Source organism: Grampus griseus, assembly GCF_964374135.1.
Source record: "Grampus griseus genome assembly, chromosome: 1".
In the NCBI taxonomy this organism is placed as follows: domain Eukaryota; kingdom Metazoa; phylum Chordata; class Mammalia; order Artiodactyla; family Delphinidae; genus Grampus; species Grampus griseus.
In genome coordinates this window covers 42,250,036-42,268,026 of record NC_139017.1, presented here as the reverse complement: position 1 = coordinate 42,268,026, position 17,991 = coordinate 42,250,036, and the positions used below count along the sequence as shown (strand labels likewise).

Genomic DNA, 17,991 nt, shown 5'->3' with positions numbered 1-17,991 from the left:
GAGTGGTACTCTGACATTTAGTTGTGAGGGCCGTCCTGTGCACTATAGGATGTTTAGCAGCATCTCTGGCCTCTACCCAAGAGATGCCAGTAGCACCCTCCCTCCAATCATAACAGTTAAAAATATCTCCAGACATTGCAAATATACCCTGGGGGGCAAAACTGCCCCCGTAAGAACCACTGGCTTAGATGGACAAATGAGATGGGTAGTAAAGTGCCGTATAGCTCTTGCGAGCATCACATTCTCTTCCCTACCCTCCAATGCCTAAATATCACAAACACAGACTCCCTCCAACTAAGATCAACAAATACAGGCGACATGAATACAGGAAAACTAAAGAATTCTTTTATTTAGTGAAAAAAGAGTGGGCAAATGACAGACAGCTCACATACTGTTAAACAGGATAAAAAGGGAAAGAAAGAGTGGAGACATCATAGTGATGGATTTTCACAAAAGGTGACAGATTTAAACTACAGAGCAAGGGGATATTTATAAGCGAGATGTCAAGGTATTAGTGACCAATCTATATCCAATTAGGTTTTCTCTAAGCTCAAGAACATTTAAAGCCTCAGACTTAAATTTTAACTCTAGACGTGACAATTGTAAGCACACCACTTCAGTCCCTTAAAACTTCTAAGTGCTGCTCCTGGGTAAATATCTTTTTCTAATATTATTTCCCCACCCCAACATATAGAATATAACATTTCATGTTCCAGTAGTAATCACACACAGGATTAAAAACCCAACTGGCCAAGAAAGCGTTCTTCTTTCTATGAAGCGTTCTTTACAATACCTTTTTTTTTTTTTTTTTTGCAGTACGCGGGCCTCTCAGTGTTGTGGCCTCTCCTGCTGTGGAGCACAGGCTCCGGATGCGCAGGCTCAGCGGCCATGGCTCACGGGCCCAGCCGTGGGATCTTCCCGGACCGGGGCATGAACCCGCGTCCCCTGCATCAGCAGGTGGACTCTCAACCACTGCGCCACCAGGGAAGCCCCATTGGTACAATTCTTGCTGAAAAACAGCAAGAGTAATACCAAACCACCCTGCTTACTACAGAAAAGGCACGGCTCGCAGAACCAAGTATACAGGCTACAGCAGTAGAATACCCATCGCGAAAGGGCTGGCAACATTAAACACTGTACACAGGTCTGTGTCTCTGGGTCAGGCTAGCGCATGCCCAGGATCTGCCTGCTTTTCAGTTGGTAAGTTTTCTCAATGTCTGACAGGGCTTGAGCGCGAAGCTGAGCAGCATGAAGCCTTTTTTTCAGGTCCTTGCACTTGGATTTGAAGGTGAGCTGATTCTCAGAATTCTCACTCCTCATGACATTCTCCTTACTCTCCCCACTGAAATGAACTTTCTTCTTCGTTATCGAGGATGTAAGATCAAAAAGTTCTTTAGAAAAAAAAAGAAAAAGGTTTTTGAGTTTCATGAACAGGAGATGAACTCCTCCATACTTATCAAACTTACCAAAATATTTATTGTCAGTTTGCATGTGAAATCTGGGTACCTGTTTATTCTCTCTGGGATAGGAGTGTTAAACAAAATTCAACTGAGCAAACATTAAAGGTCTTACTGGCTTTATTCAACGATTCATAAATCGGGCAGCATCCCATCCAGAAGACAGAAAGGAGTTCTAAGGAGCTGTACAAAAGGAAAGGCTTTTATAGGTAGAAGGGGGCAGGACCAGGAAGTTACACCAGCAAAGGGGGGATTGTCTGTGGCAAGGTCACTGTCCTTTAGGGGACAGCAGGGGTCTATCAGGCAGATGACCTCACTAGTACTGACCAGGTAATTCCAGATTAACTGGTTTAAGATTCCATTCCTGAGAGAGGCTGAAACTGCCAGTAAGTTAGGTATTAAGTCCTGATTTGGTGACATTTGGTGACTAGTGACTCCATTTTGGATCTGTTGTCTCTTTTTTAACAGGTTAGGGGCATGAGGTTGGCAGAAATCAATCAGCCTTTTAATCTGTAGCCAAAAATCAAGGAACCTATGTTTTATTCTCTCACAATCAACATTCCTCTTAAGGTTAAATGCACTGAGGATTATGGGCCACAATATAAAACTTCTGGAAACCAATGTTATTTATCTCTATGCTTGAAAGCAAGTGTCATTCTACCTAGAACACATTACTTCCAGAAAAGTACGGAAGCAGAAGCTCGTCTTCACAGCGAGCACCTACAGTTTTGGCTAAATACTTAAGAACACATTTTAAAGCGGCTTAACTGACCAGAAACTTCTTCCAAAAAGAACCTAAGCAAGATTCAGCATGGTAAAAGTAAATCGAGTTAACAGTGAGGGAACTGTTCTTTTAACATGAAAAAAATAATAATCTACTTACAGTGGCTACACTATTAGGAACTGACAACTATCTGGGGGTCGGGGACTTGAAGGTTTGAATTCTAAAACCTTTTTGTTTTTCCTTTGAGTTCATTTAAAGGAAATACGTTCAAATATTTACTGAGCTCACTGTATGGGTCGTTGTGGACCAAAGGCCCTATTGTGGTAGGAGGAGATAGACCATAAACAAATAAACAAGCCCATATGAGGAATATTTGAGGATGGTATGTGCTGTGAAGGAAATGAACACGGAGAGAGGGAGACAGAGGTGCTGGGGGTGTTGGCAGTGATGAAGCTGCATAATAAGGTGACTTCTGAGCAGAGACCTGATGAGAGTGAGGAAGTAAGAAGTCACGTGACTAGCTAGAGATGAACGTTCCAGTCCAAAGAAATGGAGACGCCCTGAGGGAGGAGCAGGCTGCCCTCTGACTGTCCCAACTTCCTATTTCATACACGGCTTCTCTGCAAAGCATTTTAGGAGATTGCTTTTAGGCCTCAACTCCATTGTTTCAAATAGATCCACCTTTATTACCACAAACACCTATACATTTGTAAACAGACAGTGTAAACTGTAAATCCTACTAATAAGACAGTTTTATAAGAAAGTGTTTAAAAAAAGAATTAGTATTTCATTAAATAGACTAAGTAGAGCTTTTAAAAGATGCTGTTGCTTACTGTGATGGTCTCAATTTATTTGTTTTCCTCATGTCTGAATTTTATAGCCCAAGGATGGGGAGAGGATATTTCCAACTGTCTTGAGTTCACAAGGGCACCCCCTCCCCACCGCTTTGTTGCTTTTCTTAGGGCTCTGACATGCTCAGTACTTTAAAACACCTCCTACCCACATTGGACACCATTCCCACAGCTCATTTCAAGGCTTTGCCATGATTCGCATACCGGTAGCTTCTTCTACCTACGTGTCCTACGAAGTGAAACACATCATCCTTTGCCAGCTCTTCTCACCCTTTGCTCAAAGACTCTCAGGGCAAGATGTAAATAAACTCTTTAACTGGGAGAGCCGTCCCCAACAGGACCTTCCACATAGTTCTCGGCAACGGGCTTGATGCATGACGCTTACCCAGATAAAAATTCCTCCTCACTCTATCACAGTAATCATGATCTAAGTCTAGTTTATCTTTATGGATGGCAGTGTGGAATCTAAGAGAAGCTGAAATAAATATTATAAAAACACTGAAATGGTAGATAGCAATATTGAGAAAAAAGAGATTTACTTCCATCACTGGTTTCATTTGTTTCCCTCACTTATTACAGAGCATACGCAGGTATTAAGCAGTCACACTTTGACATACACGTTTCAATTGGAACGGGTCTTAGCAAAGATCCAAAAGTAATGGCCTATTCTACAGCTGGCTTATCACACCTTTTAAGCCATACTTTCTATGAAGGATGTGGCAAATATGAGTTGGTCGTGTGGTAATAGTAAAATGCTAGGATTTTCACTTGAAAATGGAGAGAAATGTAGAGTTTTGAAAATATACCCAGAGAAAAATCTGAAAGGCACAGCATTTCTATAAAATGACCTAGTTTTTAAAAATAAATATCAAATACTGAACACAGTTTGATAAAGCAAATAAAACCGAAGATGAAATCACCCTGACTCATTGCCTCATGTCTCTGATCACAGTTAAGTCAGTCATTGCTAAAACACAATTTTTATCTCCACTGAAATGCATATATTCAATTCACTCCATCATAAAATTCAAGACTCTGGAAATTTAAAGGGCTGCCAAAGCCACCTTCGGGGCAACGCTGGTGCCCGTTTCCTCATTTGTGGCACCAACTTCTGTTCTCTGAGCTGGTTCTCATACCTGGACCACCCGCCAGAGACAGGAACTTCTGGTCCTTCAGCAGGCTGTAATTCCTCAACAGACTTTCTGCTCTGGCCAGCTTGTTCTCTGCCAGTCTCTCACGAACACAAAGCTCACGTTCCTTCTCTTTAAGAAGGGAATGGAACGAGAAAGAAAGAAATTAACAAGTGGCATAAACAGTTCACATTTGGTAATCTTACCGCTTTTCCTTATCGCTAAGGCTAACAGCCTGACCTCTGATGAGTCATGTTTTGTGAAGGGTTTCCTACTGTATACTCCAGCCAACCGGACTGTTCCCGTTTCATAATGCTGTGTGGTTAGTATGTTGTTTGTTGTCTTAGGTTTTCTCCTAAGGACTGGCTTAAGCACAAGGACAAAGTCAGCTTCACAACCAAAGGGTTGTGATTTGTGGGAATAACTCATGGGGGAAAACAAAGAGCTACTGCCATCCCTGCTCTCCACGGAGAAGGGGCAACAGTTCATTTTCCGGGCGTTACCCGGCTGCGGTACAAACCCTTCTCCCTCTGGGTGAATGACAGCACCCAAATAGAAGGGAAAAAACCACAGCTCAGTTAGGTGGTACTAACAAAGGCTATTATTTATTCATGGCCCAGCATTCAGAGAGTTCAGATTCCAGCTGCTTTGTGAAATTACAAAACACTGGGGAAAGTTTTAATGAAAAGTTTTTGGTTGTTTCTTTTTTGTGGGTTTTTTTTTTTTTTTAAAGAATTCTTTTGACAGAAGAGACAAAGATTTTCAGGTAAGCACAGGCTGTACCTCCCACAGACAGCGTATCTCACAGTACTAGACAATTATCATTAGGAAGTAAAACATTAACAAACGCATTTAGATGCTTTGTAAGTACGTTTAAATAGAAAAACACTTATGAAGTCTGCATCGGCATTGAGCTGCAGAAGCGAGATTGGGTGAGCCATGAGGGGGGAAGGAGACAGTCGCAGCCCGTCTCATCCCTCGATGTCAAAATGCAGAGCTGCACTGCTGCTGCTGCCTTGCAGAATCCTAAAACCTGGGTAGCAGCTCTCACTTTAGTGGAGTAGACAGAGTTTCAACATCAAAAACTCATTAGCACCCAGTCCGTCAATACCCATCAGAGTATTTAAGTATCTTGTACCCACATGCTCTGTGGAACTGCCCAAATACATCTAGTCTTACACACTGTAGGATTTCAGACCCGGGCTGTGTTGGAGCAGCGTATCAGAAGGGAGAAGCGCTGGCAAATTCTAAGACCTTCTTTACAATGGGAAACCTCAGGGTCCATATATTAAGAAAGATAAAGAAATGAGTGACTCTACAGCCCAGGGCTGGGCTGTCACAGTTACGGCCCAACAATGTGACGACAACAGCTGATCTCAGAGAAAGAGGCTCAACATGAAGGTGCAGCAAGCTTGATGTGCATATCTTGGTTTCGCAAGTATTTATAAAAACGTTCTAATAGAACACAGACATGAGATCCTCTGTTCAGATGGATTTTCACATACATTAGAATAAGCTTCCTGGAGCTCTCTGTGCTTCACCCCCACTCAGACTTACGCTCCAGGTTTTCTTCCCTTGCTCTGAGGGCTCGCTCCCGCTCCTGTAACTGTATTTCCTTCAGTTTCAGCTCACTCAATACAGGGCTGGAGTCCTGCAACTTTCCTGGTTCTCCTAATCGCCGCCCTCTTCTCTCAGGATTTCTCCTTTGCTCTTCTGCAACCAAGTCTGCTATCAAAGGATTCTCAAGAATTTCTTCAACAGAAGGTCGATGGTAATCCTGGGAAAAAAATATTCGGTGTTACAGGCACACTACATAATGGACTACTCATCCTGAAAGAGCAGTTACATTTAAAACAGCATACATTTCCAAGGCAAAAGAAAGGACTCCTTTACAGATGGTTTTTTTTTTTTTACTTGCGCAGCACTATAGTTCAACATCTGTATATACTACAGAGTGATCACCACCACAAGTTCAGTTACCATCCATCACCATGCAACTGACCCCCTTCGCCCATTTTGCCCATTCCCCCCGCCCCAACACACACACATGGGTCTTAAACACCTGAAAAATAAGTTCACTGGTGGCTTTAACTCATGAGGTTCTGGGTCCACAAAGTAATGCACATTTTAACTTACCTTTTTTCCCCTTTTAACCTAAGAAGGCTCAATCCCTGTGCTGTGCTGGGTAGCGTTGCTAGGGTCGGTCTGTTTCAGGGCACGTACTGCCCTTGCATCTCCAAACTACATTAAGCAGGGTGCTCTCTCACCGACCTTCAATCCTGTTACTTCACCTGCATCCTTCCTTCTCTTTGAACTCCCACAGCATTTAACTCTATTCTTACACAGCCCGATCCCTAGGACATCTCCCTCCCCATCCCACTGCCAGATTTTTTTCTACATAATCTCTTTATTTCCCCTCTACTCTTTTTAGTCAGCCCTCCCCCACGATTCCCATCTCTAATGATCTCTAATCTCTCAGAGCTAGAGGCAGAGTAATAAGGTATTATTCCTGGCCCCTTCCTGTACCACCTGCCACTTTGAGGTAGGCAAGGACAAGGGGAACTGAGGATTTGGATCCTTATTGCAATCTCTCCTTGCTACCAACCATCTGTTAGCATGGCAGAGTGGGAGGAGACACAAAGAAAGCACAGAAGGCAGGCCTGCAATGTGCCAAGGATACATGTTTTCACTCGTGGTAACAGTAGATTTAGCTAAAGAAATATATTTAATGTTTCTTTAGACTCATTGCTCCACGAGAGTATACACTGCAAAACTTAGCTGAGAGATGGAAACATACAGTATATCATCTTATAAACTTTACCTTTAAATTTAACATCCTTGTAATAATGTCATTTAATTCATCAGAGTAACGATATGGAATTCGCCTGAATTTGCCTTCTCTGATCTTCCCAGCTAGTTCTTTCTGGTTGAAAGCTGTAAATGGAGGCCTGGGGAAAAAAATTTTTTTTTAAATGTAAAAATGAAAATATATAAGAAGAAGCAAACCAAAAGCAGAGTTTAAGGTCCAGTTTGTATTTATGCTTCTACTTCTAGGATCTTCTTCTGTAGCTAAGTTTCCCAACCTTGGCACTACTGACATGTGGAGCCACATGATTCTGTTATGGGGACTGTCCTGTGCATTGTTTAGTATGTTTTGCAGCATCACTGACCTCTGTCCATTAGATGCCAGTAGCTATCCCTAGTTGTGACAACTAAAATGTCTCCAGACATTGTCAAATGTCCCATGGGAGGCAAAACTGGGGGGCAAAATTCCCCTTCGCTGGTTGAGAACCACTGCTCTACAGAATACTTTAGAAGGGAAAAAACAGAAAGAAAAAAGGGAAAGAATCAGAACTCTTTCCTGTCCAAACCCTAGACTGCTTCTCTAGATCTTTATTTCATTTCTTCCACAGGCTTGACCTATATGCTCTCCCCTTGAGCTAAGCTCAGTCTAACAGAGAAACATCTAACCAGGTTAGAAGCTTGAACAAGTCTAGATCCAGCCTCAGGGATTATATTACTAATTTGTAAATAATTTTTTTTAACCTGTCCATCTACCTTAATTTTAACCCACCGTATGATTCTTTCAGACTTGAATGTGCATGGATGCTCAAAAAGCTGAACCTGGTGAAAGGTGACAAATCTAAGTGTAAACCTCAGACTAAAACTCTGTCTTCATTGTACTTACATTAATGCACACAGTTCATACAGCAAGCAACCTAGTGACCAGATATCTGACTTCTCATTGTAGGACATGTGATTCATTTGTTCCTTAAGGGGGGGAAAAAAAAAAGGTAAGAAAATAGGAGTTTAAAGTTCATTTTGTTTTAAAACTTATAAAATTAGTCCCGGGACAAAAATGGAACCTTAAAGTTTGGTAATATTCACTCAAGGAAAAGAAGGGAACAAATTTTATATTATAAATATTTTATATCTATAACAAAAATTTCAAATACAAAAGGCTGATTAGATCTTGTATCATAACAACAAAAAGATGGTACTTTATATTCAAATTTATAATGGAAAAAAGGCAATGATCTTATCCTAATATACTTTGTCATATATAATTCATTCACTTATTTTTCATTCGCAAATATTTATTATGTTACTACAGGCAAGGCACTGGCAAGTTAAAGGTGAACATGAGATAGCTCTACCCTCTACCCTCAAAGAATTCATAATCTAGAAACTCCATTTTAAAAGAACCACAGAAAATTCTAGAATAACATCTAGCCCACATTTAAATGAATATAGACATAAATGGCTAATTGAATTATTCATTTATATATTTTTCCCTTAGTCCACTTATATACCACAGTAGTAAGTAATATTCTCACTTCCTATTTTAATTGTCTGCCTTTCTTCCACACGTACAGTAACAACAGTCCACCACGGCTCTTATTCTCAACAGAGGGCACAGAGGCAAGTACTGTACTGAAATCTTCAGAAGTCTTCTTAGTAATTTAAAGTCCAACAGGGGAGTCTGGTGCCACTTCCTGACAATCCCATAGGGAAGGCTAAACTGATCTATTTACAAGGGCAGGGGGAAACAGGAACAAAAGAATTGTGCAGGTTTCAATTTTTCCAAGAACCACCTCTGGATAATTTTCCTTTATATCAAAGGCTTTCTATTTGGAATCTGATCCAGTGAGAAAACGACACTGCTCTGGCCATGTCTAATCTGAGTCAAAAACAAAATCACTGGGCTTCCCTGGTGGCGCAGTGGTTGAGAGTCCGCCTGCCAATGCAGGGGACGCGGGTTCGTGCCCCGGTCCGGGAGGATCCCACATGCTGCGGAGCGGCTGGGCCCATAAGCCATGGCTGCTGAGCCTGCACGTCCGGAGCCTGTGCTCCGCAACGGGAGAGGCCATGGCAGTGAGAGGCCCACGTACCGCAAAAAAAAAAAAAATCACTAATTTACAACGTTTTATATTGTAGTCAGATTGGTTAACATAACTAAAAAAGACTGAGAAAATCCTGAAAATGTTTGTGAACAGCTAAAAAAATAAATCTCTCTCCATCTTTATCTGCTCATCTTTCATATACAACACTTTGGTGCTATCACTTATTGATTCAAGCTTTTCAAAAGTCACTAGAGAGCCATAAACTGTTCATACCCTTTGACCCAGAAATGTCATTTCGAGAGCTAAACACCAAGGAAATAACCAAAAAGGAAGAAAGAATAATTCATACAAAGACATGCATAGCAGTGCTCTTTAGAATGGTGAGACATTTTGGAAACAAAATATTCAGCAACTGAGGAAACAGGTAAATGGGTGGACTCTGCAGCTGCACTGTAGGAAAAGGCAATAAAAAAAGAATAAGTACAAAAAGTTAACACTGCAAAAATATGTTGTCAGAAGTGAGTGAGCCTTCTGGGTCCTGAATCTCCATGCACAAGAATCACCTAGAAGGTCTGTTAAAATACAAAGTCCAAAATAAAAAGTGGTGGAGGACAAACAAAGAAAAAAGAAGATGAGTGCAAAGACCTGTCCAGAGATCCAAATTCACTGGATTTGGGGCTCAGGACTCTGCATTTTAAACGATCACCCCAGATGAGTTCCAGCTGGTGTCCAGGACCTACGGCACTTTGGGAAGTTCTGCTCTTGAGGGCAGAGACAAAACCTATCTCATCTCTGTGATCCCAGAGCTTAGCACTTGGTAGTCATTCAATGAAAGCTTGATTTATATTGCTAATACAGGAACTTAATGGTCTGGTGGTCCATTTGGAAAAATATAAATTTAAAATAAAACAGTATTGTTAATTCTTGGCTATTGGATATTACTAAACAAACAAAAAGTTGAGTGTTTAGCATTAAGATGTTTAAAAAGCATCTAAATTCTGAAATACTTACAGGAGACATATAATAAGGTGTGCCAACAAATGTTTTTGCAAAACTCGTATCGTGGTTTAATATCCTAGCTAACCCAAAGTCTCCAAGCTTAACGTTTTGCTTGCCATCCAGGAAAACATTGGCTGGTTTCAGATCCCGATGCAGCACAGTATGACCACCATCACTTCGTCTGTGACATTCCTTTAGGGCCAGAGTCAACTGAGTCATCACTCGAAGAACAAACTCTTCATCCAAGTATTGTCTGAAATCAAAGCAGTTATATAGCCTATAACTTCTGAATAAAACCATAACAAAGATGGGATGATGTGAATTATCTAGTTTTCAAAGTGTACACATAGGGAAATAAATTGATATGATATATGGGTACTGACATACCAGGGATTTTCTAAAGTACCGTGGACCCACCAAACAAACACCAGAAGACTCTTCCGCATTACTAAGTACTCTGTCCCTGATCCTAATACAGGATGCTTAACAGAAGCAAAACTAGGCCCATTTAAGAGATTTTACCTTTCCTTGGTCCCCTTTGTAATTGCACTAGCCAGGTCCCCTCCTTCACAATATTCCATTACAATGTACAGTGTTGTGTTGGTTCGGTCAATAATTCTATCATAGTATCGGACGATATTTGGATGCTTCAGCTCACGAAGTAAATTCACTTCAGAAACAAGCATGTGTTTCTCAGCTTCTGTCATGGAGCCATAGTCCAGTTCCTTCCAAACTAAGATCTGAAATAAAAATTTCCAAGGTACAAATAAACTCGTTATACTCAAAACCTTTTTAAAAACTTTTAAAAATTACTTCTCTAGTAAGTAGATCATACAGTGACATCATCTAATGTAGTTCAATGAACCTAAGGACCCCTGAGTTTACTTCCATAATCCTCCCCTAATTTTTCAGCAGTAAATGATGCAACAGAGAGTGACGAGGTACATTAGACCTCCCCCAACCGCCTAACTTCCGTTGCTTAGTCAAAGCTGGTCAAAGCTGGGGCAGAGGTGGTCAAAGTCCTCGAACATTCCAAGTCAAGATTTCCAAGGTAAGAGAACTTTAGTAAAGGTCCTTCCGTCAGAGCCAATTTCCTCTCCATTGTTTCTTTGTGTAAAGTCTACCTACACACCTTGGGAAATCTGAATCCAACAATCCGAATAATGGGTATTTTAAATGAATTCTGACTACAAGACATAAAAGTTCGAGGTGCTGATGTTCATGACCGAGAGGGCTCTTCTTCTCTAAAAACAGCTCAGGAGGGCTTTCCTGGTGGCGCAGTGGTTGGGAGTCCGCCTGCCCATGCAGGGGACACGGGTTCGTACCCCAGTCCGGGAGGATCCCACATGCCGCGGAGCGGCTGGGCCCGTGAGCCATGGCCGCTGAGCCTGAGCGTCCGGAGCCTGTGCTCCGCGACGGGAGAGGCCACAACAGTGAGAGGCCCGCGTACCGCAAAAAAAAAACAGCTCAGGAGTCAGCTAGCTGTCACCAACTGAAGGCCCTTAGCAGGTCAAATTGGGAAAAAGGAATAAAATGGAAGAGAAAGGAAAAAAGATGGAAAAAATATATATACATATAACATAAATATATAAAAATGCGCAATCTCATGTAAATAGCAAAGCGGTGTTATGTATTTGACAATATTCTATTTGGCACATTCTATTAATTTTATTTAAAGATTAAGGACAGATTCAGAAATGAAAAATTAAAAAAAAAAAGGAAAAAGGGACACAGTTTCCCATCCTTTGAGAGACCCAGGACCGACACAGACCTGAGGGGAGATGGCTAACTCTTCTGAGCTCCCTGCCTTCCAGACGCACAGCCCCAGGCCCCTCGCTTCCCTTCGGCGGCAGAGGGCGCGCCCCCCGCAGTTTGCACAACCGCGGCGGGGGCGGAGACAGGCACCAAGCCCGCGCTCACCTTGCCATCGCTCTTCCTCCGGATCTTCTGGCAGCGGCCGTAGGAGCCCGTGCCAATGGTGTACAGCACCTCGTAGTCCTCCGCCCGAGTCGGCATGGCCAGACCCGCGCAGGACACCTGAACGTCGCACCACCGTCGCGGATATGCAGCCACCGAGTCGGAGACCTCAAGCCACAGCGCCAGGCCGCCCCAGTCTCCAGCCCAGTTTAACCGTCGCGGGCCCCCGCCTCGCAGTCTATTGGCCTGCGGTAAGGCCGCTTCGCCTCTCTGATTGGCTAAGAAGAACACAACACCCTGGGCATCTTGGGAAAAGTGTATCGCTAGGCAACCGCGTCGGCGTCGGTGTCGGCGTCTGCTTCCGACGTCTCGGGAGAAAGGGGCGGAGCTAAAACCAAAGAGAGGGCGGGGCACAGAAAGCCGCAGTGGCAGGCGGTTCCCCGCCACCCTGTTCCTCTGGCTGAGGTCGCCAAGGCAACCGAAGTCCAGAGACCTCTCTTCAGACTTTTCTGCTCACTGCCTCAACCAGCTGCCTTTGCACTCTGACCTGTCACACAACCCATTCTTTGTACGCGCCCTCCTCTCTCAGGTTCCTGTACCCTGAGCCCGGGGCAGGGTCACGCTGAAGTCTGGGTGAGAACTGAGTACAGAGCTGAAAAGGACTGTCTCTCCCTGAAGGGTGCGCGAATAAGTGCTGACAGTGCTGCGGGACTGTGTACAGTGCTTGCGGGACAAGCACTTTACATGTATTGTAAAGTAATAAAGCAGGAATTGGCGTTATTTCCGATGAGGAAATGGAAGCACAGGAAGGTTATAGTATTTGCTTAGTTCCAACATCCAGGAAGAGAAGAATAAATGCAAAAACAGTGGATACTCATAGTAATGATTTAAAGTTCACACATGACTTTAGGATGTAGTCCTCATAGAGAGACTGTATCTTTGAACACCAAACTTAGAGGCCTGTTTAACATGCAGAGGATTTGTACAAAACCTCAGGGTGCAATATGGAAGTCCCTGATGTTTTGGAATACCCAGGAGAATATGGTGGCTCTAAGGCAGAGAGAGGTTTACCTTTAAGACTCCTACAAATTTTTTTTTTTATTAGAAAGGACTACCAAATTGGTTATAAGGGGTGCCAAGCACATAGTTGATTGACAATACTTCATTGAATGCAGCCTTTTCTGGGCATGCACAGAGACAAACACTTTCAGCTCGCCCAGCCAGATGGAACAGTCCCACTTTTACCTGGGAGAGGGGACTTGGAGACCTCCATCCAAAGGTGGAGGAGTACTTTACAAGAAGGCTAATAATTTGGCAATGCATAAATAGGTCAATTTTCTTTAAATATCTGATCAGCATGGGATTGAAAGTAACTTGATTTCCTATTAATAAGAATTACAAACCTCTTTATGTTAAAAATAAGGAATTTATTACCTGCACTGAATAAAACATAATTGGAATTGCCAGCCAGGAGATTTTTAAAGTAACGTTCAAGGGCACTGTCTTACCTCAAGGGAATGGAACCAGTTTAGTTTTCAAAAGTTATGTAAGGAGCCACAAGTGGCTCAGTTAATTGGCTTTATATTTTTTTATTTTAGTACCTCTTAAAGATTGACATCCCTGGAGCTCTTTCGCTGGCCCACCTCAAATCCAACCCTGCACCTTCTCTCTGGCCATTCTTATGCTCTGATGCTTTGCCCCAATTCCCCAAACCCGGCACACTTTCTCAGTTCCCTCCTACCACCACCACCTTTGCACCTGTTACTCCATTTGTCTGGAATACTGTCCATCCCACTCCCTTATCCACTCCCCTACCCCTGATCATGTCTGTCTAGAGGACACAACTTGTCTTTCAAGACTCAGTGCCAACTTTCTCTCCTGTACTCTGGAAAGCCTTTCCTAGCAGCCTAGAACAAGCAATTCCTCCATCTATAGCGTTCATAAACCACTTTGTACGTAAGTCCACCTTAACTTGTTATTTGTTTATATGGATCTCACAGTGGCTCAACTTCAAATTCCTTGTAGCTAGCATAAGCCCTGTAATAAAACAGGCATGCAAAAAATCTTTGTTAAATGAAAATATGAGAAAGCAGCTTATTAATAATCATGTAAGAATTTGGATGAGTACTCATGTTTCGATAGCCTCCAGCCCTGTGGCAGAGACTAAATACTGGGTAAAGAGCCATCCCAAGAGTATGGAGAGTGGCTCCTAGGCACATATGTTCATTCAGCAAATATTTATTGAGCACTTTTTATGTGCCAGATATAATGATAGGAATTCATATGCTGAGTGTTCATTAGAAAAGAGACAGAAATGGTAAAGAGTGACATGGGTATGGCATGACAAACCCTAAAATCATGCCAAAGTTAGCCCATATCATTGGGTGGGAGTGAGGGGCAGGACAGCCTAGAGGCTGAGAAAAAAGAGACATTGGTGGCTGAGGAACATGTGGAGGTCGATCAGGAACACTTTAGAGGAAATACCCCTTCCCCCATCACTTCCTCCCTCCTTCCTTCATATTCCACCCATCCTTTAAGACTCAGCTCAAGCCCAGTTCCTTCCCTGAAAATTTCCCTGGCTGCCTTCAACCCACGGTGACCTCCTAAAGGAGCAATTAACTGTGTTCTTTACTCATTTAGGATGTGCCATATAATAGTCTGAATTACTTGCTGCTCATGTATATCTATCTTACCTGACCTATTAAATCGAAAACTCATCCTTCAACAACTATAAATCGAGGCCCCGCCAGGTGCTGAAGATACCCCAGTGAGTGGGACTGACGTGCAGTCTTGGAGGTGGAGACAGTAGATGTACCAAGGAGACAGAGAAATGCAACCATTACAAATTCTACTAGAATTAAGAAAACAAAGAACTGAGACAGAAATGGAGAAGACTACAAAGACTACATTGAAAGAGAGAACTAAGAGATGACCAGCTCCATAAGGGTGGGACCAAGGCTTGAACTTGTCTATAACCAGGCTCCCACACCCAGGGTCTGATTCAGTGTCTTCACAATTTTCTTGCTAAATATGCTCATTGTTGTCAGTTTTAATTTAAATTTGGTGAAATCTCAAATAAAGAGATTATTTGCACTATGTCTGTGTGTTCTGCTCACAAGTGCTCTACAGGTGTTCCCAAAGACACCAACACATTTTTAAAAGAAGCTCCTTGGAAGACTAATGGGCACCTCCAACTTAACGTGTCCAAACTCATACTCGAGCTTTGTCCCAGACTTGTTCTACTCACTGTTTTCTTCGTCTTAAGTAACTAATGCAGGTGATATTTTTGTTGTTTCTTTTGTTCACTGCAGTATCTCCATCACCTAAAACATGCCTGGAACGTAGTAGGCACTCAGTTGGCATTTGTACATTGAAAGAATGTACCAGCGAAGGAACAAACAAATGAGCCATCATACTCCATTGCCCTCGGCTTCCCTTCATATGTTGCATTAAAGACCCACTAGAGGGCTGTAAATCACCGCATGATAAACGAGGAGTCAGTACGTCTGCACCAGCCCACCCCCAGACCTGTCCTGAGAGGTCACTTCGAGATTTGCATATTTAGCTTGTCAAATCTCAGAAAACATGTTTGTGTGTCTTATCTCCACAGTTACTTGGAGCCATTTGAAGTCATGGATTATGGAAATTCTTTAAAGTGCTTAATAAAGATTTCTAGAAATAAAAGAGAGAGATTCTTTAGAGAGAGTAGGAGCTAAAAGATGTTAAAGGAAGGTGCACGACATAGTATGTGCTCAATAAATAACCATGTTCTAGAGGAAAGAATGAGGTGTTATGGAGACTGACCCTAATAGCGACCCACCACTTGATCTAAACAGAAGGACAAGATGAAGCTAAGGGACAGCTTTGGGTTTAATGGCAGGCAGCTGATGGAAGAGGATGATAAGAAATTTTTCTTTGAGACCACATTGTGGTTAGTTCTAGCTCTGTCACATTTTAAAGAGGGATAGTGTCATGCTAGCACCCAAGGGTACAAGTTAGGGAAAGGTTGACTTCTGTTCAATACAAGGATAAACTTTCAGATAAACAGCCACCCACAAATTTTATGCTTTTTTAATGATATTTGTATATTCAGGATATATATTATCAAATCTCTAAGAATAGTGATAATATAAATTGGTTAAGAAGAAAGTTAGAACGAATCACAGATGCTGAAGCCATAATGTGTATCTAAGGGACTTCAGGAGCTTTTAGAGAACACTCCTAATTTTCCCTTCAGGGGACAGCACAGTGAAATTGTAGGAGCAGTGAGCATGAGGTCTAGGGACCCAGGTTTGGCTAGTTCTGTTTTGATGAACTGTATGACCAAGGGAATCCACTTCACCTCCCTGTAAAATGAGGGTTTTAAATGTGATGACCTTTAATGATCCTTCCAGCTTCACATGAAAACTGAAAACTGAAAACCCTCCTCCTGAAAACCCACCGGAACTGCTATCAGAGCCAGAAGGCTGGTCTGCTTAGCCCTTGGTTTGACCCCAGATAACAGCTTTTATTAAGAAGCTACGTCTGCATTAGCTTTCTCAACATCCTCTTCATTCTTGACTTTTATCAGCAACATTTATTGAGTAACAGACACAGTGACATGTGCTGGAGATAGAAAGATAAAAGATCAGCACTTGCCCTCAAAGAGGTTCCCCTGGAAAGGTGAGACGTGTAAATCAGCTATCCCTATTCAGTGTGATAATCTCTCTGCAAGAGCTTTACCTAAATGTCAAAGGAACCCAGAGGGAGGAGCCAGGCTCTGATAGGAATGGCAGGGAGTGCAGGTCAGGGCAAGTGTTCCTGGGGGAGATGACCCCTGAACAACATCTAAAGGATGAATTAGAATTAGGAGAGAGGGGACTGTGGGTGAAAACATGAAGGCATGCCGGGGCCCGCAGGTTAGCGGACCAAAGGCTGCCTGTGGTTACCTCGTGAGACAGCCAGTTAGGTAAGCAGGATGACCCAGGAGTTGAGGCAATCTTCTGAAGGTGATGGAGTCACAGTGGAAGCTTTGAGCAGACGAATATTACCAGGCTGTGCTCTAGAAAGATCCCCCAGTAACAAGATAGAGAATGAACGTGGGAGGACAGGAATATGTTACGAGAGGTTATGGTAACAACTCAGGAGGAAATGATATCAGCTGAAATGGGGCAATGGAGGAGAAGGAGGGAGTCTAGAACCGTTTGGGTGGTAGATTAGATGAGATACGGTGAGCAACCCTATGTAGGGGAAGTCGGGAGGACAACTCCTGGCTTGAGTGACCAGATGGATGGCGGTGTCCTCCACTGCAGGAGACGATGCTGAAGGGGGAGCAGGTTGGGGTGGGGGATACTGAGAGCATGATGAGCCCACAGGCCTATGGGGGGACTGGCCAGTGGGCAGCTGGATGCAGAGTCTCAACAGAGTAGTCTAGGCTGGAGCCAGAGAACTGGAAGTAGGTGGTGACAGAAGCCAGGTGTGGGGATGAATGTGCCCCAAGAGTGGCAGAGAAGGGAGCCTGGAGGTTATACTGGGCTGTAAAGGAAGAAAAGTCAGCAAAAGGGACCAAGAAACATGACCAAAGGGGTAGAAGGCAATATGGAAATAATCTCTAACCCAGGTTCCAATAGAGGAGATCGTTTTAAGAATGTGGGAGTGGTCCACGGGGCCGGATGTTGCAAAAAGAGCACAGAAAGGATGGGCAGAAATGAAAACTGGATTTGGAGAGCACAGGTGACCTCCCTGAGAGCATTTGCAAGTCGAGTGGGGCAGAGACCAGCCTGCGGGGGTTGCCGCTGGACCAGATGGGGAGGGCGGGCAACACAGTGTGTGTGTGTGGACAGCCCCGCACAGCCTTCCAGAGCAGCTGCGGGCCCGGCCTTTCTGTTTGTTTGCACCTTGGTCCTGTGCCCCTGGAGAATGAGTGACCTCTCCCCGAGGCATTTCCACCCTCATTGTCACCACTCCCATGATACCAGCCTGCAGCTGACGTCACGTAACACACTCATGATATGTCACCCAGAGGAGCAAGTGGTTCCTCACAGCCAACGCCTGCCCCAGGTTCCCAGCTGCTGCCAGCCACTGCCAGCA

General features: G+C 43.3%; 1 protein-coding gene across 2 annotated transcripts; it reads right to left on the bottom strand.

The window, feature by feature from the left end:
- Positions 1-1,164: 1,164 nt before the first annotated feature.
- On the bottom strand, positions 1,165-12,125 carry NEK2 (NIMA related kinase 2; the record flags this gene model as incomplete). 2 transcript variants are annotated; one of them, XM_082673961.1, is made up of 8 exons in its annotated part: positions 11,926-12,125; positions 10,528-10,745; positions 10,018-10,258; positions 7,851-7,933; positions 6,984-7,110; positions 5,720-5,939; positions 4,169-4,294; positions 1,165-1,391 (listed from the first exon to the last, which is right to left on the bottom strand). In XM_082673961.1, exons 1-8 carry the CDS (start codon positions 12,019-12,021, stop codon positions 1,165-1,167), a joined length of 1,338 nt encoding a protein of 445 aa, XP_082530087.1. In that variant the 5' UTR covers positions 12,022-12,125. The 2 variants fall into 2 exon arrangements, with proteins under 2 accessions (XP_082530087.1, XP_082530088.1); XM_082673962.1 differs by lacking the exon at positions 4,169-4,294.
- Between the last annotated feature and the right edge of the window lie 5,866 nt (positions 12,126-17,991).